The sequence below is a fragment of the Oreochromis aureus genome, linkage group 6, assembly GCF_013358895.1.
Source record: "Oreochromis aureus strain Israel breed Guangdong linkage group 6, ZZ_aureus, whole genome shotgun sequence".
Lineage (NCBI taxonomy): Eukaryota > Metazoa > Chordata > Actinopteri > Cichliformes > Cichlidae > Oreochromis > Oreochromis aureus.
In genome coordinates this window covers 17,037,932-17,060,959 of record NC_052947.1, presented here as the reverse complement: position 1 = coordinate 17,060,959, position 23,028 = coordinate 17,037,932, and the positions used below count along the sequence as shown (strand labels likewise).

General features: G+C 42.3%; 1 protein-coding gene across 3 annotated transcripts in view; it reads right to left on the bottom strand.

The window, feature by feature from the left end:
* znf827 (zinc finger protein 827) overlaps positions 1-23,028 on the bottom strand; it is a 70,622-nt gene that overhangs the window by 39,114 nt on the left and 8,480 nt on the right. For all 3 annotated transcript variants that reach the window (XM_039613707.1, XM_039613708.1, XM_039613709.1), the window contains exons 2-4: positions 6,429-7,703; positions 3,596-3,768; positions 2,921-3,413 (exon numbers count right to left, since the gene is read on the bottom strand). In XM_039613707.1, the coding sequence (XP_039469641.1) occupies positions 2,921-3,413; positions 3,596-3,768; positions 6,429-7,703 (1,941 nt within the window). The remainder of the gene's footprint in view (positions 1-2,920; positions 3,414-3,595; positions 3,769-6,428; positions 7,704-23,028) is intronic.

The following is a 23,028-nucleotide window of genomic DNA, read 5'->3' as shown; positions in this document are numbered from 1 at the left end:
AGTCTGGGAGTGAAGCGCAACTGGCACCCAGGGGGCATCCATGTGGAGCCGGGGCGTGCAAGATCGAGCGGGAGTTAACTAAGCCGAGCCGAGTCCCCGCGCATCCTGGCGGGGTCACAGGATGGCGCTGAGGGCGCTAATCATTTCAAATTATGAATTCCTTTTTAATTATGAATTATGCATAAATTTTTAATTAATCTAATGTTCCCAGGGTTTTTTTCCCCTCCCATCCTTACTCTCAAGATCTCAATCTAATTACACAGCATTAAGAGGAAGAGTGGCAGTCGTCGCCTCGACCCTGGCGCTGAACCCCGGTCAACCTTTTTCCATCAATCTTGCCATCTTCTCCAAGCTCATCCTTTGATATTTTCTGCAACACGGTGAAATGCATCTAAACATGGGTCGGGCGTTGTACGGCTGGGAACAGCGTGTTTGTTAAGTTTGTTCAAGAAAGTGCAGTACCATAGCTGGCTTAGGAAAATAAAGAAGGAAAGGACAAACTTCCTATCAAGAGCAGCCAATATGAAGTCTTCTATTTTAGACGACAATCTTTAAGTCAGCTTGTGTAAATATTCAGTTTATCCCTTTGGCTAATTTGGAATTGAATTTGTCAGTAATAATAACGCGTGCAAGGAAAAGCAGGAGGAAGACGCCAGAAATCTACAATTAGTCACCACCCGTGACAACTGACAAGATGCCGGCGAGGAAAATAAATCCCTGGACCACTATTGACGAGTTGCCCTTGAGCAAATCATTTAGTCCCTGACTGCTTTTGCGGAGTGTCAATTTTACAAAAAAAAAAAACCCATCGTACTGCATTTATGTTTCACTAGATAAATGATTTTAAAACTGAAACTTTATTTGGGTATTGATATGTAAAAATAACTGCCATTTCCAAAACTAAGACTAACTAAGAACATGCATGTTTGCATGAACCGCGGATTTAAGGTTCTGCCCTTTCCCCCATAAATACCACACTGGACGACCTCCCCCGTACCAGCAATGATGAGTTTTGACATCTCTGTGTACATCTATGAAGACGTGGTTCAACGACCATTAGGACAGTTTCCAGGTTTTTCCAAGGGTAGGTGATACAAACACAGTCACATGACCGAAATATGACAGAAACTACTCAGTTCAGGAAAGAGCATCAAGGGTTACTCCTGGTAGGTAAAGCATTAAGAGCATCACAGTGGCACATAAGTCAATTTCCTGTATATATTCCATTCTGCTGCTACCAACCCTGGTTGTGCGTACAGTGGGATGCGCTTTACCCGATTACCAGCAATTTATGTTAGATGTTTTGAGTCATTACCGACAGGGTCATCAATTCATAAGCAACAACAACAAAAAAAGAAGAGACAGAAAAAGCTCAGAAAAGGCTTTCTGAGCAGTCTTAGCCCCATGCAGCGAATCGGGCAGAAGAGGATGTGAGTAAATGAGCTAGATGTGTTGGGCCCAACAGTTTCTATCACTTATGCATAAACTCTGGGTATCAATCATTGAAATGTGTCAGCTTTTGAATATGGATTTAAAGCCCAGATCTCACCTTCCCGTGTTTATCTCAGCGTCATCTGTGCTAGGGTTTTTTTTTTAACTGATGTTACTGGAATATTTTAAGCTGGTTTTAAGGGGTTGGGAAGCTCATCTTGTAACCGGAAGGTTGCCGGTTCGATCCCCCAGCTCTGTCTGTCTTGGTCATTGTGTCCTTGGGCAAGACACTTCACCTACCGCCTACTGGTGATGGCCAGAGGGGCCGATGGCACGATATGGCAGCCTCGCTTCTGTCAGTCTGCCCCAGGGCAGCTGTGGCTACAACTGTAGCTTGGCTCCACCAGTGTGTGAATGTGAGAGTGAATGAATAGTGGAACCGTAAAGCGCTTTGAGGGTCTCGAAAAGCGCTATATAAATGCAATCCATTATTATTATTATTATTATACATACAAGTATTTCTATGCATAGGAAAGAACACATTAGGCTAAAACCTGGATCAGAAACCACTACTGTCGTGTGGGTACCACAATGTATGGTACACAAACAAATCATATGAATGGATGATGATGATGCTTGCTGAGGTCCAAGGCTCCAAGGCTTGTATAACAGTCTACTGTATACTATGATTAAAAGGTTTGAATTCCTTTAGTATAGTTGAAATTACTTTGAATACATGTGGTATTATGACACCACCTTTTCTATGCTCAATAAGTTAAACAGCTCAATCACATATGCCAAAACCCATCTGTGCAGTGCGACTAGGTGCACATAGTGTGACCTGTTTCTATTCTTTTCACTATTTAAAGAACGACACCAATGGGAATTTTAAATGTTTTCTTATGTTATTGCCCATAGAATTAAAAAAAAGAAAAGAAAAGAAGCCTGAGATGCGTTGGTGTACGTGCCGCTGTCAAAAGCTAAAACTCTCTATTCCCTGCATGTTTGAACCAACAGACATTTTAGGTTCTCGTTGTTTTTATAAGCCATTTAAAATAAAAAATAAATAAAAATAAAACAGCTCAGAGACATATTGCAGCCTTGACCTGAGACAATAAGCATAAAAAATTGTTTACACTTCTTACGAATGTTATTTCTGGTGACAATGAAGAATCAAAACAAAACTTAAGGCAAAGGGGAGACAACATCTAGCTGGAGATCAGCGCCAATGTCTTCATATGAGAGTTTGGAAGAACTGAAAAACTCTTGATGAAAGTGCAACTGCAGTGAGTGGAGTTTAAAAAGTCAAGCTGAGAAAACGGCACAATAAACAAAGCAATTATGGATTACAGGAGTTACACCACCGCTGCGTCTGTGTGAGCTGCTTTTCTATGCGTTTCTGCACAGCGTTAACTAAATGCAGCACTGTAAAGACTGCATTATAAATAAAGCTTTTGTTTAAAGTAGGAAAAAATAAATCTATGCTAACCTGAAAGCTTCATAAGCAGGTCAGTGGCCGTTTTGGTAGTGATGTCAGGGCTGAATAAGGAGGCTGTGGTCGGAGCGCTGGGACTGGATCTGACGCCGACTCCGACCCCAACTCCGGGTAGGTCCAGGGAGTTGGCGCTGCTGCCACGGTCCCTGCAGATGCTGAATGGGGAGAGCACGGACAGGTCTCGCTCTTGGGGCTCCTCCTTGATGTGGACGTGATTGGAGGACGCCTCAACTGGAGGGGACGTCTGCTGCTGAGCGTCCGAGTGCAGCGGGGACACCTCCGTCGCTCTCATGTCTGCGGAACTGCCGTCACCCATCAGGGAGCCCTCGCCTTCTGTGTCGGTGGTGATCTCCTCTTTCACCTTGACGTCTGTGCGTGGGAAGTGCTGGTGGCAGCGCATGTGAAGCTTCAGGCTAAAGTGACGGGAGGAGGTAAAGGGACAGAGTTCGCACTGAAATGTCTCACCCCGGTCCTGGTGCTGATGTACCTGGGAAAAAATGGGGACAGGTTTAAGCGTCAAACCCCTCCTTATCTCCAGCACTTTATTTCTACATTTCTTTGTGAGCCGCAACAGTGTTGAATCATGCATAAGAGTAGTGTAAACATTTAAATAGTGATCAAACACGACGTGTGGGGATCAGATCAGAGAGGAGAAAAATAGAATCCAACCTTCATGTGGGACTTGAGATTGTCTTTGCGAGCACAGCGGAAGGGGCACAGCGGACACTGATGGCTTTTCAAGCCTGTGTGGATGACCATGTGTCTCTTCCAGTAGCTCTTGCGTTTGATGACCAGGCCACACACAGGACACTGGAATGGTTTGCCACCATCCTCAGGAGAGCCTTGATGGGAACCAAAGAACGTTGTCATTATTATTTTTATTTTTCTGTTATTTATTTTTTTTATTTAGAGGCAAGATCCAGTCCCAAGATTTTGATGGACTTTGATGGATGAATATGCACTAGCTAAATGAAGCATTTAGTTACTGTAATTGAGTACTGTGAGTGCGAATGGTTGTCTGCCTCTGTGTGTTAGCCCTGCGACAGACTGGCGACCTGTCTAGGGTGTACCCTGCCTCTCACCCTATGACAGCTGGGATAGGCTCCAGCACCCCTCACGACCCTGAAAAGGATAAGCGGAAGCGAATGGATGGATAGTTACTGTAAAGCAAGCGTGCCAAAAGTATTGATCCTATTTGATCTCAAAGGGTCGGTGTGTAATAATGCCGGCACCACTGCACTAAGACTGCACTAAGTGCATTTGGCTGAAAACAAATTGGATTTGTTAACGACTTCCCTGCGATCTTCATACGTTGCAAAGCCACCTAGCGGATCTGGGATGGACAGTTCGGTGGGCCTGTTCTCGGCCGCAGGCTGCATGTTTAACAACCCCACTGTAAAGAAATGCAAATCCCCTCTTTAATAAGGGAGTTACTCAGACACTGATCAGATCTGCGAGAGACAACGTCTGCGCACCTAATGATGAAAACTATCACGAGAGAAACACCAGCTGGAAGCGATGGAACAATGAAAGCAAAAAACTCTAGCATGTTTTAGTATCTCGATTATTGTTGTTGGCTTCATATCCGGCATCCATTACTGTTTAATTGGTCTTATTAGAAAGAGGCATGATTGCATTACAAATTCTACAAGGGCCTGTCAGGATGGCTTCATAAGTATTCCAGTGCCGTTCCTTGAAAAACATCTGGTAATCAGTGTTTGGTGAAATTACTGTGCTCAGCCATTCATTGACCTGAGGTGTAAAACCTCGAGACTGCCTATTTGCAACAATAAACCACCATCTGCGGCCCAACCTCTCCAAGCACAGCAGAGATCACAATGCAGAAATGACTTGTGCTTAGTCTAAGTTGAGGCGAACAAAGCAGAAATAAAACCAGGAGGCAGCGTGTGTGTTTAGTGCTTAACATGTGTATTTCCTATGTAAGCCCAATCACGTGTTAGAGAAACGGGAGTCGATTCTTCCTAAAACACAAAAGCACAGCATGCCAGCATGATACAGTTTTATAGCAGAACTAGCGAGGGTCTACAATAAAACAAGACACGACAGTCAATAATCAAGGTCACGTTTTTCAGTCTGGCGACCAAACAACTACCTGCATTTTTTAATTTTTTTTTTACAGTGCTGCTCGACCTTGACGGCATGCCGGGTTAGAGCAGACCCCTTTTTAGCATGCAGATCACAGAATATTACATCGACTGCCTCATCTGTCTGAAGTCAATTTGATCCAGCCATTTTAGTTTTGGCGGGGTTGCGACACAATCCCTCAAAAGTGCCCATCCATCTCCCTGAAAACGTTCTGTTCTCCCTTAAGACTACTTAGCTGGAGCTTGCACTTTGAAGCCATCTCTCCGCCTGTCCAAGAGTGAGATCTGTGTGTGCACCCTTGTTTGGGTTACACGTCTACATCTGAGCACGCTCTTACAGATTATACTGCGTGCCCATTTGTAAGTAACAGAGACAGCGTGTACGAGGGAGAGAAGAAAGAGAGAGGGAGGGGAAAAAAAAAAAAAAAAAAAAAAAAAAAGAGTGCACGCATCTGTATCCAGTCAGTGGAAAGTATGATGTGTTTGGCCTTAAGTCTGCTGTGCTGATCAGTGCAGAGGGCTCTGGTTAGTGGGGTATGAAGCCAGGAGGAGGCTGCTGAGATGGATATGGACTCCAGGGCTCCCCACTGTGCCGAGCACACACTGACGGCCCCCTTTTGGCAGCACGCACATCCGAGCACAAACGAGCTGGTCTGGGAAGGCAGTGAGGTCTCAGTCGGAACCCCCCGTCGAGCCCACAGACCATTTCCCAGACTAGAAGGCCAGCCAGAGCTGTTTTCTCTCGGCTATGCTCTCTGCTTGGCTGACAGTTAAGCTGAGGCTACACTACACACTGCTTCAGCGCCAGTGAGGTGAGAACAAAACCATTACAAAACTAGAGAAAACATGTCACCGAAGTTCACAATTCTGTTTCTCCGACGGCATTTTTTTTTTGGGTGACATGCGAACCTGCCGCTGCTGCACGAAAAGGAAAGGAGACACGAGTCCGCGCTTTTTGGAGTCATCCTTACAATGAAGTAATAATTTAGCACTGCTAACGGTGTGACTTTGAATTTCATAGTGTTGTTTGTTTGGCCACACGATAGCTGGGGAAATATAGAAACTGAACTGACAGTCAAAAGACGTGAATTATTTTCTGCTGCAGTTAGACGGGCTTGCACATTCAACCATAGCAGCATTATTTAAACTTTAAGCAGACAGATTGTGTGTTTAACACAAGCCAACACTTGAGTGTACTTTAATCATTTTGCAAGTCTCTCTTGCTAAAGAAGAAAAAACTACATATTTTAAGTAGAGAAATATGGAGTTATGCACCTAAGCTAAGATGGGCTGTTATCTGTACTGGTGCAACCATTATTTTAATTAATTCACTAATCTCATTATGCTTATAGTGATTCCCATGCTTATTATAGTCCTTTATTGTGCATTTAGATTACCTGCTTGGTTGCTGGGCTTCCCTCTGCCCTTGGGAGGAGAGGGCAACAGCAACTCTAGGCTCTGGTTGGGTGTAGAGGGCGTGGGTGCTTTCTGGTTCTTGTCCAACAGGGGCTTCACGTCCTCTTGGAGGACCCCAGTAGTTGCCAAGGGGGAACTGTCTTTCTTCTCTGCCAGCAGGTTTCCTGCTGCCCTGGCTGCCACCTCTTTGAGCAAGGCAGCAGAGGAGGTCATAGACACAAGTGAGAGGAAGGAACTTGCTGCTTGGTGGTCTGTAGCAGCACTGGCCGTTGACGAGGCTTGGCTCCGCTCACTGACTTTCTTGGAGAGCGCAGCGAGGGTGGAGCTAGCTGACTGCGGGCTAAACGGAGAGTTAAAGGCATCGAAGCGCACCACATCGTCTCCTCGACCACCCCCACCCAGGGTGGGCACTGCAGATGAGGCAGAGGTGGATGAGGAGGAAGATGTCGTTGAGGAGGAGGCCACAGCGTTCTTGTCTTGAAGCACAGCGTTGGCTGCTGCTTTTAACTTCTGGATTGCAGAGTCTGGGGACAGGCTGGAGCCGCAGGGCGTGGAGCAGCTGGCTGGGGGCCACTTATCTGCCACACCTGCCCATACAAACCCACTGCCGTTGCTTGGTGTGACAGAGTTAAAGGGGTCTAAGGGTTCTTGCTTGATGTTAGTGGCTGAAGGAGCTGTGGAGGCCGGTGAGGCTGAGCCACTGTTGTTGTTGTTACTGGCCAGTTTTCGGGCAAGAGCACTTAACTGCTGGGCGTGGTGGGAAGATGGGGAGAGTGTCAAAGGTGGGGCTAGACCTATTGGAGGAGAGTCGCCCCCAGCCCCTCCCCGGGATGACCGACCCAAGAGCTCCCCGGTGTCGAGTTTTAGCGACCCAGCCTCTAGGAGGCGCCGTAGGTTGCTGCTGAGGGGCTTTCCCAGGGCTCGAGATGCTGCCTCGCCGTAGAGTGACGATACCACAGACGAGAGCGTGTCCTGGGCCGAGAATGCACCTCCATCCAATCCAAGAAGTTCCAAAGAGGCACGATGGACAGGCGTGGGGCAACCCAGCGAGCTCTCACCTCCGCAGGTGTCATGATCCCCAGACCCAGCGCTGACTCCAGGTCGTTCGTCGGGAGAGGAGCCCCTGGGCAGGAGGACCTCATCCTGGGTGTCTCCAAAAGACGACGACTCTGAGCGCGTGTCAGAGGCGTTCCCAAACCAGCCTTCCTCCTCCACAGCAGTGCCATCAGGCCCTCCTTCCTCGTTGCTGTCCACATCTGGAAGAGGAGAGGAAACCAAATGAAGAATTAATGAAAAGTGTGCGAGTACTGTGGCAAAGGTTGCTTTAGCGAGCAGTTAAGACTGATGATTATTTCACAGCTAAACAATTGCCGTACAGCTCTAACTTAGGTTTACATTTATGATGCTTAGGAGCAATTAGACAGTTAAGCTTTCACAGTCCAGCTTCTACACTGCAGAGATTAACAAACTATACAATGCAGAATCCTAAATGGGAGTCAAAAAGCCTTTGAAAGCTGCAAAAAGCAGGCAGACAACTAAAGATTTAAAGCCCAAATTCAACTTCTTTTTTTTTTTTAATACAGTCACAAGGCACATCCAAGATGTTTGAGTAATTTAGATTTTTCTGTCTTTTTTTTTTTTAAAACCTTATTTTTCCCACCCTTGGTCTGGAAGAGCCTAGTAAAGGGGTTACCATGACAACGGGTCCTTCTGGGAGGCTAGACAGCAAAGATTAGGGTAATGGAGGTTACAGAACTAGATTAATATTCATGAGCCTGCGGATACCACCAGGGAGCCAATAAGGATAGGGTTAAGGTCACCAAGGGTCATTAATATACACTTCATGTATCAATATTCATAAGCAAAACATTACAGCTTGCCAGACAAGGGCGAACAAAGAAAAGTGAATATTCCTGATACATATTAACAAATCTCCATAAGAATATGTCAAATGCACCAAGCCTGGGTGAAACAAAATGTCAAAACTGACACCTCCTCTTTGGGTTACTGAACACACAAAGCTCACGAAACATTTAACAAAAAAACGGAACTGGCTGAGATTCATTAGAAAAAGCGGGCACCCAAAAATGAAAATATCATTTAAGATGTCTTACACACCAACATACATTTCCAAGCACACCAAAGCTGTCTTCACCTTCACGACCCTCGCTGAGGCCCGGTGGGTCCGCTCTCTGTTTACAGGCAAAGGCAAAATCGTTGCCAGGCAACCCAGCCCAGCAACCTGTAGGGATCATTAGAGATGGCTGACATCTGGCCAGCATGGCTCACTGTGGTCCGCAAAGGTGACCACAATCACAACCCACTATGACCGCTACTCTCCTTCTGCAACAGATATCAAACAGGGCCTGCACACTTCCAGATATCTTCTCATCTCAAACACATCCCCACTTCCTTTCTTACATTTTACAGTAACACAGAGGAAGATGTCAAAAAGCAGAGCAACGGGTTACCTTATAATATCAGCCTTAGTGCTTTCCAAACATCCTATAGCCGCATGCCTAGTAGCCTTCACCTTGACAAGATATTACAGGACGCACTTTACGGCACTGACGAGCATGTGTGACACTTTGTCCGTTGAGACTATTATTAAGGTGAATGAAAAACACCAAAATGCACCGATTGTGAACCCAATTTACCATGCCGCTTGAAGCCATTTTACCACCGGAGTAGGGTTAACAGGAATAAAGGGAGGGAGAGGGAGAAGGAGCCAGTGAGTCATGCAGGGCAGGGCTTGACCCATTTCCATGTGACATGAGAAAAGCAGCAAGAGCCACTAATGGCTGTAATGTGGTTAGAGGGAAATCGCTAGATTACTGACCCGAGGTCTCAGCTTTGAGGCTGAACTTTCTTGCTGCCTAAGTTCAATCTTAAACCTCGGGGTTAGGTGCAGCTGTACACAACACTAAGCCACTGGGCTTCTGCCTGAGTGCTACAGTGCGCACTTCACTACTATGGCTTTGTGTGTCACAGGCGAGCGACCCCTATGGACAGAATGACATTTTCCAAGGTCATGGTCTCTAGACCAGCTCTAAGGGGCCTTCATGCCAGTTACTGTACTTACAGCTACTGCTACATGCCCATCGCACACATGGAGACAATCTTCTTTGAAGAACAAACACACATTTTATTGCTTAAGTCCTGCCCATGATTATCTTTTCCTTTTTTTTCTTTTTCCCCTGACACACACATTTAACTTCTTCGGCTCTGCAACGGTGGCTGGTTTGATGATGGAGGCATGGAGATACGGGCCGAGGCGGCAAGTGTCTGCCACTGAAAGGGAACCATTTAGCGGTGTAATGGCGGGGATGACTTGCATGTTGAGACAAACAGCTGCGGGGTGCTCAGCAGTCTGGATCTGTTATCACTCACACACGGATGATTCACTGGCAAAAACGGGAGGGAGTTTTCTCTCTGGGCCACTGAGATGTATAGCGCCACCTTATTATAGACAGACAAAGACAGACCTATAAAGGGGTCCAAGTCCAGCCTGAGACTCCATTAAAGGGAGGGCCAAAGGCTTCAAGACTTCCCAGAATAAACAGTGTTGAGCTTGACCAGAGATGCACACAGAGCAGATAAAAATATTTTCATGTACAGCGTTTAGAAATTTGTTGTGCTAACCTGTCAAAGGAAGAAACCGGGAGGCTCACAGCCTGTAACTACAGCTAAAAACAGTTGGACTTTCCAGGTAGTGGAGTTGTTCATTGTTTCACCACACAGAGCTGTCAACAATCTCCAGTTGTGAACTTGGCAGGATTATTTTGGCTGAGGCTTTTCCAGGTCAGAGGGTTGTGCACGCATGTGTGTGCTTGCGTGCTCAGATGTAGACGTTCAGAACGCGTGCCAGCTATATTTCAGCTAACCTTGTCGCGCAGAAAGATCACTAGTTAAAAAAATAAGTAAATATATAAAAGGGAGGTGTGTGAATTAGAGAAAGCAGAGAAGAGCAGGAGAGTAGAGTAAAGGTAGGTCAAGAGGTCACCAACCACATGACTTCTGCGAGGCTGCTGACTAACATGTTCCCTCTCCTTTTTCCTCTCTCTCTTACACACACAAAGCTACTCTGTTGCTTAGCCAGGCATGAATATTGGCCTCCCTGACCCCAGGCCTGAACGGGGTGGGGGGGTGGGGAGAGGAGACGGGACAGTGAAGGAAGGAAGGGACAGATAGAGAGATGGCGAAAAGGGAGGGGCTGATCTGACTGGGCAGGCAAGAAGAGGAGGCCATTAGCCGATTAAGGTTGGACGGGGGTGCATCAATACTGCGCTGATGTCAAAAGGAGAGTCGTGCCCATGAGCTAATATAAGAATGAGAGAGAGAAGGAACAAGAGATAGAGAGAGGGAGATGGTGCAGGTCAGGGAATCACTAAAAATCGCACAGACTGCTGACCGCAAAGCCCTACAAAGTGAAATAACATGAAAGACTGTCACAACATACCGAGACTAGAGCCATCACATTTACATCATCAAAATGATTAGCCTCTCTTTCCTGCTAAGAATGGGAGGCTCATGGTGGTATGTGTGCTTGGGTTAAGGAGGTAGGGCACAGGGTGAGGCCATAGGAAGGAAGGCAGGGAGTATGGATGTGGTGAAGAAGGAGCCGGGGTGGTAATTAAGTGTCCGGCTGGACCCTGGCGGGGGTTGCCACAGCCGCGGGCTATGCTAATGAGCACGCCCGGCGGTCAGGGCTGCCTTATTAGTGCTCGCTGGACAATATGGTGGGAGAGATGCACTACTGACGGCCTCACGTCTCTGCAAATGACTAACAGTCCTCCCAAGGAGGAAGGTAATTCCATTAATTGGAACACAGTGGATCAGGATCACCTCCCTTTCCTTTTTCCACAAACCCTCACTTGCTTGATCTATGTCATACCCCCCCCCCTTTCAATTAGGGAAAAAAAGAAGTAGAAATTACTTCTTATTTCTTTATTCATTATTACCTGTAATCAGTAAAGTAATCTCAGTAGTGTAGCCAGGATGTTAGCCACTTTGTCATATACTTCATGCGAATGCAGTGATGCTTGGATGTTTTTTTTTTTTCTAACACCAACCAAGAATTTTATAAAAGTTTTCACTTTGAAGAAGAATAACAGCAAGAGAAGACTGCAGGAGTAATGATTTAACCGAATGTTAACAAAATACTTCATTGACGTTTATTAGAAACATTAGACTTACTTTTGATTTAAAGTCATCAAGTGTAAAAAACATGCAAGTTAGTACCTTTCTAAACAGACAAATCTGCAATTAAAAATGTAACAAAAAAAAAATTTCAATAAAATTTTTTAAAATCCAGATCCTGGCTCTTTTGTCGTTTCCCATTTTTGAATATAAAATCAAAGGTTTAAAAAAAAACGAAAGGCGTCATGTGTTTAGAGTAAGGACACATCTGTAAATCTGTTGAATACTGATGTTCCTTTGCAGGAACAACATGACCATCACTCCATCGAGTTTATTCATCGTGTTGTTTCCATTAGGAAGTTGATGAAACATGACAACCAACAAGGCGACGGGCAATACCAGTGATTACTGAGGCGAAATGTCATACAGGACAGTATGCCACCTATTTACGTTAAATGAACTTGTAAGAGTGTGCCTGTCCTTTATGTTAAGCAACACCACTGCTTAACAATCTTAAGATAAACTGTAGTGTCAAACAGGGGCAGGGCTGCTTAATGGGACTTCTTAAAATTCCAGCCCGGTTCCAAAGAAAAAAGAGGGGAAAAAAGTGGTAACAGTGTGAAAAATGATGTCAACTGAAACAGAAAACAATGACTTAGAAATCATTTTAAACATCTGTTTAATTGAAAATACAATGTCTAAATGTTTTTAATAAAAATGCTCACTGAATTTAATGCCAGCATTATTAAAATCAAAGGTGATGGAGGTGAGAAAAGAAGGCATTTGTTGTGTAATGCTAAAACATACAAATAAAAACACACCTGGCTTAACATTTCAAAACTAATCTGTCGAATAAATCCAGGAATCTCCATTTGTGTGTGTGTGTGTGTGTGTGTGTGTGTGTGTGTGTCTCTATTCAACAACTATTTCTAGAATTCACTTTTAACGTGACCTTAGTTCGCATTAGATCTTCTTCTTAGGTTCACATTTGAGGCATTTATGGAACATCTGGAAATTTTTGCTACAGAACAAACCCCAACCCAAGCCTGTGTTAGAAAAGAAAGTGATAGTGTAATGATCCATCTAACTATTATTCGAACAATTAATCACAGCATTTCTTAACACTGCTGTCCTATCCTAGTCCTTTCTAGTGTCACTAGTAAATCTCGCACGCTGGTTCTAATTTCATGTATGGATGATCAAATGTATAATAACCAAAGATGCTGCTTGCCGTGCACCATTTTTAATCATGATTATATCGAACTAATTAAAAAAAAAATTTTAATCAGCAATTAATTTGTTTTAACATAGTCTCAGCAAAATGCACAAATACAACTAACGTGTGTGTGTGTGTGTGTGTGTGTGTGTGTGTGTGTGTACAGCGTTGTTTGGTGCTGCATTGTTAAAACAAGCATGTATCCTTCTGGTGCCTTCATAGACGCGCTAGTTACCCATGCTAAATACACTGATGCACCCCCATTCTGCTACTATCACTAGTGCTGGCTTTTAAACTGTGCGCTGACCACAGGATAGTTTTCCACTTCGCCTCAATCCATCCTTAATGAGCTTGGGACCAGAGACGAAGGTGGCCTTTAGGGCTGTGCGATATGACCAAAATCTCACATCCCGATATTAAGACATCTATCGTCCGATAACGATATAAATCACAAAAATGTAACATTTTCTGTAAATTCTGTGAATGTCGGGCAGCTCGACTTGCATGAAGCGTTTCTAGCTGGGCGTCGCGTACCTGGAGTCGAGTTTTTTAACTGATGCATGAAACGATAAATTTTTAGACATAGGTTGTAACGGCCGCCGTTTTCTTTGTGAGTATTTATTACACAGCGTGCTGCGGGGAAAAGCCTGTTCTAACGTTTGAGTCTAGGTTTATTTTTTAGCACCTGACGGCTCTTTTTTGCTTCTCATCCGTAAATACTCTGCATCTTTCACGTGATTCAATTTATTTTGAAAAGTCTCAACAAAGACTCATCTTGAGCTTTATTGTGAAAGGTTTATGTGGAAAATAAACAAGCGGACACGAGGTGGTTTTACCGTCGTTGTTGCTAACGACAACGCATAAAAACAGGCGCTTGTCCGTCTGTAGTGTGGTTATATTAAATATAAGAGAAAGAGAGAACTTTAGGAAATTAATATAGCCACTACAGTGACCATCAAAATAATGAAAAAAATATTGCCGTAAACAGTTTATTTTGCGACACCACGAAACAAACGATAGCGTAAAATGAAACGATAGACGTTTTTATATCGTCATCCGATATATATCATTATATCGAACAGCCCTAGTGGCCTTTGCACTGCTTTTGCATGCATTGTGTTTATTTGTATGTTCCTCTACAGAGTCATGTCAGCTGTGCACTTTTCTTTTATTACATTACATTATTAGTTTGTACACGTCCCATTTAGATGCCTATTTTTTAAAATCATGTTATGGACCTCTTGCCATTTAACTAGTCTAGTTTTTAAATTTTAAAGAACTATTTTTTAATGAATAGAAACACCATCATAAAGTGACTAGTTTCTAGAAATCTACTGTAAGGACTGATCAACTCATTTTCTCGTGGTGATTCAACAATGTGGTGGAGAATGTGATGGAGGATACCACCTTGTCCATGTTCAACTAAGATGAGATCATAGTTTCATCAGTGAGCCCTGATGCTCTGCACAGATGAAGGCATCGTCATCCTGGAAGAAACCACTCTCATCTGGACAAAAACATTTTATCATAGGATACAAGCACAGCTACAAATCAACTTTTTATTGATTTATAGTGATGCTCTCCTCCAAGCGAACTAAGGGACCCAAACCAAAACGTTCCCTCAGGGGTCACAGGTTAGAATTTTTTTTAGCAACAAGATATTCACCCTATAGTAACACAGATAGCAAGAGCTGCATATTTAAAATAAATGAAGTCAATACTATATACAGTGATTTAGTAAAGAAAGCGAAGCCCTGTAGACAGTTGAAAAACTCCATCCATAAACCACTAAAACATCCCTCTGGATGTCAGTTATATGCACACGATGTCTTTACAATACATGTCATCTCATGTATTGATGAAGATTAACATTAGACATTCAAATATTCAGTTCAAAAATGATAAAAATCCAGAATCGACGCCTCTCTTGTCCAGCTACCTGCACTATCCTGCCCAAGTGTTTGTGTCTGTGACAAAGACATAAAGAGCCCATCTTTCAGCTGGAATGTGAGGTGAGGTGATACTCTCAGTAGGGATCAGAGTTCAGACAGCAGTGCTATATATAATGGTGGTTGAGTCGTATTGAAATGTAGCGCAAATTACCATCTGTGTATTTTCGGCCTTGGCCTCCGTGGTTTGTGGGTACTTTGGGCGGCATGCCAGAGGTGAAACAGGAAGGAGAAGTGTTCTTGGAAGAGAATGAGACGACTGAGAGCCCGAGACCTCTGAAATTCCTCAATGCAGATGAAGTGCACTTTACATCCTGGTTTATTTTTCCCTTCCATTTTTAGCATCTCACGTAGAAAAGAAAAAAAAAAAAAAAAAAAGTTCTTGCTCATAACCTCAGATGTGTCATCGAAGCTATGTGCCTAAACTGCTGGAGGGAGACGTATGTATTACATCCTGCAGCTTTAAGCTGAAACATTACACGTTCATCCCTAAAGGAAAGAAATCTTCATTATAGTCACTTTAAAGTAAACTTAAAATGCAAAAAAAAAAAAAAAAGTCAATGTGACACTAATATGGTAATGTCCGTATTACTGCACTGTAGCCCTAAACTCTAAATAATAACCAACAAAAGGTGCATGTGAGAACGCAAATATCCAACATTCATATTAAAAAGCAGTCGTTTTCTCAGAAGCAAATCCTTCTTATATATTTAATTATGATGTTTAACAGAGCAAACATTTCACTGACTGTTTTCAATGCATCATGAGATTCCTGCTTAATCGTCACAGTGCACATTACCTTCAGGTGGCAGTTGGCACGGCCCCCCAGGCAGGCAGGCAGACATACACAAAACATAAGATACCGACAAGAAAAACAGTCATTTTAGCTTGAGACACACTGCTGATTGGTTCGCTTGTGTTCTTGCATGACCTTTGTATTTTAACAGGTTAGTTTGGATCCGATGTTACGTGTTAAAGCACAAAAGTGAGGCGACAATTTGTGCTTTCTATGAGGTCAAAGTGACCGGTTTTGCCAGCAGAGACGGGGCGGCTTTGAAAAGACTGATTTCTTTTCAAGTGTGTTATTTCCACAAATCAATGAACTTTGCCAAATGCTGCCACGCATGTCGTTATAACATGTGAAGTTGTTCCTTTGTTGTTTGACAGGTAATGTGTCTCACTCTGTGCTGCAGGAGAACTTTTGGGATCGAGCGAGAGATGACTTACGCAAACAATGGCCGGCTTTATTCGAGAAAAGCTTTATGTAGCTCAACATCAAGCTATTTCAATACAAATACTCTCTAATCCTATATATCGTTTGGAAAAAACAAACAAACAAACAAACACATAGGTCTTGACTTGATTCTACTGACAATGTGCAAAGTTTATATAAGCAACTTATGACAGCTGAACATAAGTGTCATGAATGAATGTACTTAAAAGATGTATGAAAGTTTGGCTCAACAAACTTTGTTCTAAACTAGGGATATATCAAGACTTTTAGCCCTTTATTATACAATCTTTGATTAAGCACAAATTAAAATCATCAAACTCATGAGACAACCTTTAATCTTGTAAAGGAAACGGTTTAAGAAATGGATAAATGAAAACACACACATACACACACGCCGTTTCAAAGGTCTTTGTAGCCCGCTCCACAAATATCAAGTACTACATCTGTACAACACAAAACTGATGTGACAACAGACAAACATCAGCCACCGTCAGCATTCGTCAATAGGCTGAAGCAGTCAACAATGTGAATATCTGCCAGTATATTGGCCCATATTTCTATTAAAAAATATAAAATAAAATTGGTTATTTTCCGCTAAATGTAAACCAATTTAGTTTAACTTCATATGAGTGAATAATCACCCAAAAATGCACACACACGCACAGACTTCAGAACACCCTCTGTAATTGAAAACTGAAAATATCCCACTAAATGTTAAAACTGATCATTACAACAATAAACAACAGCTCAGGCTTGTATACTAACTGAAGTACCCAGTGAAAACAGGCCAGGGTCTGCAATCTGTCACTGTTCAAAGAACCAGCTTCAGAATATGTGAAACATCTATTTCACGTGAAACTGTTAAATCCCTTCTCAACCGAGTGGGCAAAAGGCAGGCATTTTCTAATCACTGTGCCTATACTATCAAACACTTTCAAGGTTATTGCATTTTAAGACTTTTTTTATTCTTCCTGTCTTGAAAAGGTTGACAAAGAAAAGCGCTGGGAAAAAAGAAGAATGAGAAAAACTCTAGCTAGTGTGTTGCATTCGTGCGTTATCATGCAGACTACACATGCTGACTTCGATGATCTGAAATCAGTTTTTCAATGTGCATGTGGGCCAAAGTACATGCCGCTAGATATTTGGCACTATGAATCCAGAGCAGGTAATCGGAAATAATAGCGTGAATGTGAGGTGTTGAAACCGCAATGATGAAACAAATGTGCAAATCATTCCAATTTATCAATATTCTGGAGAAGAAATCAAGTAAATGCTTTGTTTTATGGAGTTTCCTAAACATCTGTGTATATCGTTTACAGCTGTTCAGAATGTATAGAGGGCTAGATGCAAGCACTGCTGAGAACCTGTCCATCCTGTGAGAGCAGGCCATTATACTGGCACATGCATTTTAAATGTCTTGCAACCGCAACCTCGTCTTACTCTGACGAATGCTTTATGTTGCTGCGCCTTATTAAAAGCTCTTACCATTATTGTCTGCTCCACAGCTCATCTTTCTAGATCCTAATTTAGTAAACTGAGAGCTCTGAAACAACATATAGATGGTATCATTCCACTTATACCATCAATGCCGCCTGACGCCCAGGAAGGAATGATTGTGGTGACTTTTGTGTACTCAGCTATTCAAACATTGTAACAAGATGCCAATTATCTACAAATAGTTAACTGAAAGGGCAACAGTACTTGAATGTCCTGTCCTTAAGTAATAAGGAAAAAAAAAAAAATCCAGTGAAAACCTCACATTGGACCTGAGAGATGTGTTCGAAACTTCATTTGACCCATCTACTGTTCACTGAGGCCTCATCAGAAATGGTGTCAGTGGAAGGGTGGCTGTCAAGAAGGAAGGGAAACAGGAAGAAAAGGTTGAGGTATGCCAAATTATACAAAAATACCTCTTTTCCACTAGCACCTACTTGACTTGACTCAACTGGACTGGTTTTTAAGGTTTTCCATTACGTGGCAGTACCTGGTACCAGGTATTTATTATTACCTATTAGGTTGGGTTTTCAAGTGAGCTGAGTTGAGCCAAAAATGCAACATCAACAGAGTACATGTCATGAGATCGACTACTTTACAAAAATCAAACTTGCCATTTTTGAAACCGATGGAAATGGTTACACACAAACCAGTAATGACAACGTACAGATTTTTTGAGCAGCAGGTATACCATCGCCTCGATGTCCTCCATTGTTGTGTTTTGTTTGTGTCGCATACAAATGATGTCAAGAGACTTTCAGGCCACTTTGCTGTGACAGGCAAGTGTGGGTGAGTTATAAGTGGACTGAGAAATCAGTGGCAGCAGGTGTTATGGAGGGATGAATCCAAATCTGAAATGTACATTTCTACTAATGTAGACTAGGTTACAAATATAAAACGGACTAAGTAGTTTAGATTTACCCTACAATTTTACCGCAAATAACAATTAGCTAGCTGCCACCAGTGCGGGCGCAGTGGAAACGAGTTCTCTAACTGCACACTAAAGTAAGGTACAAATGCTGACTGCCTATCAGATAATCATTAGTCCTTGATCAAAGACTTCCCTCCATAATCAGCTTCAAAAGTTTCAAAAGTGTCAACAGAAGCTAATAATGAACTGCAAAGACATGACTGTCGTTTTGTTAATATCATTAATATCAGATAAACGTGGCTGCCGTGATTACACTCATCAAATAAAAAGGAGTAAAGGATACAAAAACACGCTTATTGTTCAGTGGATGAACTTGCTTCCTATAGTGGTGGATATTTTGTGTATGTTATGTTCAATTAAAACCTGAGATCATTTACAAAGCTATGATATGGATGCAAAATATGCCATAAATGTTGAATGTCCTTGACTTAAATGTTGCTACTGAAACACCAGCCACTTGAATAGACTTGACTCTGGCTAGATACATAAAAACAGAACATAAAGAAGGAAATTCGAGCTCCACAGCAGAGAGGAGAGGGTTTAACTGGCTAATTTTAAAAAAAAAAAAAAAAAAAGAGAGAAATTAGGCCAGGATATTTGGATTTTCAGGGCTCTGGTTTAAACAATTAAGAGGGCTGTGTCAACTTCTTAGCGGCCGCGGGTCACTTGATGATTTTAACTGTCACGCTTTGTGCCAAATTTTTTTTTTATTTTAATATGAATGGCATCTTCTTTGCTTGTAGTGTTTTTAGTAGGGATGAGTCATGCTTTTCTACTGAATTTGCTTTATGAGCGCTGGTAAATAATCTAAGCAGCCATTTGAAAAGAACATCTCAAGTCTGACAAGGCTGTACAAAACCCCTCTTATCAGTTAAAGTAATTGTATGGGGTGTTCTATACAAAATGAATAAGAAAAACCATCAAAAGCTACAACTATGGTTCACTGCTCCAAATGTGAGAACGCCACAGTTTTTAAAGAGAAGTGCTAAATGTCAAGGTTCAAATTTACTATTCAGCGCCTTTGCGGTTTGGTTTCCCTGAATATAATTTAGTGGTTTGTTTCTTTGCGTGGCTGTGTGTAAATTTCACGGCAAAATAACAATTTCCACAAATTTGAACAGGTTGTGGTCTTTAAAAACTAGATGTCAGTAAGTAATCATCTAATCCCAGCAATAATAAAACTACTGACTAGCCGAAATTGCTATTTGGTCAAAGAGGTATGGAAGGAGCCAACTTTATTTCGTTTGATGTTGCAATATACTGTTTTTATAGACCATCTTTTCTAATTTGTATTGCTATAGTCTACTTTTAGTCCTCCTTTGGGTTAGGCAGTGCAATATGGCTTTAATCTCAATACAGCCGGACTCTATACAAAAACTAAATTTATGAACCATAATTTAGTACTCCATTTTTTTGTGGAGAAAAGCCAGATGGCAGGTCTATGTGAAGTCAGCCAAAACGCAAACCTTTCATTTTTGGGGGGAGAAAAAAAAAGTCATAAGCAATTCAAAAGCAGGGCTTTAACAGCATCCTTATTATTTAATTAGGAATAACTGACTTAAGAACAACATTAATCAAACTCATTTCAGTTCATGGGCCACATGCGCTCAGCCCAATTTGATCACAAGTGGTTGGAAATATTGCATAATGATCCATTTGTGCTATTTTTAGAGTAAAGAAGAGCAATTACATTCTGAAAATGCTCACATTTAATAAACCATCCATTTACAAACCGGATGACAAAGCACCTGGAAGAAACACAGTCTGATGTAACTACAAAGAAACATCATAATTCAGAGACACACACTGGCCCAGCTCCTTAGTTTAACCACCTTAATAGAGTGTAATATGACAGATCATGGGTAATGTCCTAGTTTGGGCCTCTTGTAATAAACTGTCATCAGTCCAGCTGGTTAAAAGTTTCAGTTAGCATACATAAAATAAAGTGAAAACACATTGCACCTAAATCAAAACTAAATTAAATTGCATTTTAAAAAATTAATTACATTTTATGCCACAAATAAATATTTGTGTTCATCTATTTGGTCAAATTTTCAACACAACTTTGGTAAAAGTGTTTACTGAAAATATAATGTCTACATTACTGTAGACAAGCATAGCAAAATAAAGCAAATATATAATAATTTTTTTTAAAAACCCACTGAAAGAAATAAAAATTATTATATATGAATTATATATGAAAATGACTTGTAGTAAAAATATGAAAAATTACCAAATTTGTTTTACAAAAAACTACAAAACAAAGTACAACCTGTAATATAATGCTTCTTAGTACAAAGTGCAGTTAAGTAAAAGGTCCAGTCACACTGGCAATCACGTTTTAGATCATCCGCCTCATGATCCATCAGAATTCACATATTATTGTAATTTGTGAAGTACAGAAACAGAGTGATGAGCTTTGGTTGGTTGTTGGTTGTATTGCACAAAATAATGGGATCCATTAAAATCCATTGAGTAGTTAAGCAACACTAAGAGCAGAAGAGCTTCTTTTGAAAACTGGAAGGTCCCTGCAAAACGATCAATATGACTGTGCCACTGAGCAAATTTTGGGCAAAGACCTATTAGGGGATAACGTGCACAAGTTTCACTAAAATCTGACCAACATTTAGGAGGAGCAGTAATTCCTGTGAACTGAAGGGAGACAAATGAATATGTAAATGGTGGTCCTTAAGCCGGAGATGCTTAAAAAAAAAAAAAAAAAAGGTACTCCACACTTTGCAAAGTCATCCAGTGGGCCTGATTGGACCTTTTGATTTATGTTTGACAGACCCGGTCTGAATGATTGAGTTCACACTTTCTTGGCTGTGTGAGGAAGAGTTGCTCATACTCAGAAACTTCCCTCATACCCACTCATTGGTTGAGACATGTCGGTGGCCACATAAAACCACATGGAGCCCACACAAGCATGTGTTTACATATATGCATGTATGTATGCAAAAATATTCAAGTATATGTAAGCACTTTTCACTAGTATCTTGGTTGTTTTTACAGTTATAACGTACACAGGAATTAGTGACAAATACTAAGGTTTCGAAGTATACCAATTTCCAAACTTGCAACAGCATCCCTACTCCTCAAATGAAATACACAAATTCCTCACGCATTTGCTTTTCTGCATAAGGCAGAATTGTCACAAATGGAGAGCAGATTATCATTTCATGTGGTGCTGAAAACAACCAATAATAAGCCACTTGACACACAAGTCAGACGCCACCAATTTTTCTTCCGCTTAAAACAAACTAACCTCGTTCAAACCGAGGCGTGCGTGTTGCGCTAACTTTCAGAAGAAGCCAGGGTACATTCTTTAGAACAAGTGTGAAAAGAACAGGCCATCACCCTGCTGCGTAGTTTTCTGGCATACTGAAGCTCCTCACAGAGGTGATTGTGTGTCTGTGGAAGAGAAGTGAGAGAGTGTAGGAGGGTGGAAGGTGGGAGTGTGTACAGCGTCCATGTATTGTTTGTAAATCACCCTACTGGCAAAAGGGACACTTGGCTCTATAGCAGCCAGTCCACCCAGGGATACAAAGCAAGCTCTGGTGGGAGGTGGAGAGGAGGGAAGAGTGAGAGGTAATTCTATATGTGCATGTATGCATGTATGTGAGAGGACAGTGTGTTAGAGCGATGGAGGCATCTATTAGAGACACTCAGAAAGGACGGCAGGGGAGAATGAGCAGACGAGCGAGAAGGACGAGAGGGGAGGGAGGGAATCTTGCAAATGGGGGGTGGGGGGTGGTGGTGGTGGGGAGGGGGTGTCTTTTTTTTATATGGTGGTATTGGTTTGAAGGCTGTTTGGCAGAGGCGCCCAAGGCAGTGCTTGCTTGGATTTTAGCCTGTCACTTAGGACAGGGACACTAATCAGGATTGGTCCCGGTTCCTACCCCAGGAAAAGGGGGAGTACTTTCAGACCATTACTTAAGAAAAAAAAAAGAAAAAGGAGGGGAGAGGAGAGGAGCAAGAAAGAGGGAAGAACTGCTGTAGCACAGCAGGAAATGCTAACCGCTAACCTCATTTACATGCAGGTCCAGGGAGAATGGGGGGGAGGCTTATTCCGTTTCCAATCTCCATGTTAAATGCTGGCCAGGGCAGCTGATGGGAATGAGAGGCATTGTTCGCCCCATGCTGCTCTTCCCCCTCTCCATTACACCAATACCTGCCTCTCTTTCTTTGTGGTATTTTTTAAAAAAAAAGAAGAAAAAAAAAAAAAAAGGGGGGTGGCACTGCTTTAATAATTTCAATCTCGACCTGAAATGCATATGAAGCTCACAAGGTTTGTATGTGGCTGTTTACTTTGTGCAGACTGTGTACTGCAACCAACCCTCATAGGTCTATCTGTTCTGTCATAACCAGGTTGTGACCCGAGGCTGCCGCATTCAAAGCCATCCTTCACCCACTGAGTCTGTTCTGTGGCATAATGATTGCTATGACAACCATCACTTAAAGCCACGGGTAGGTGGAGGAGAGATGTCAGCTTCTCGTCTACTCTTCTGATGATCTCATTTCTGGCTGGCAGGTACAACAAGGTCAAACCACTGAAACTGGAAAAGTGGCTGCTTGCTACATGCAAATGACAGAACCGACTTTCCAAACAATTACACTG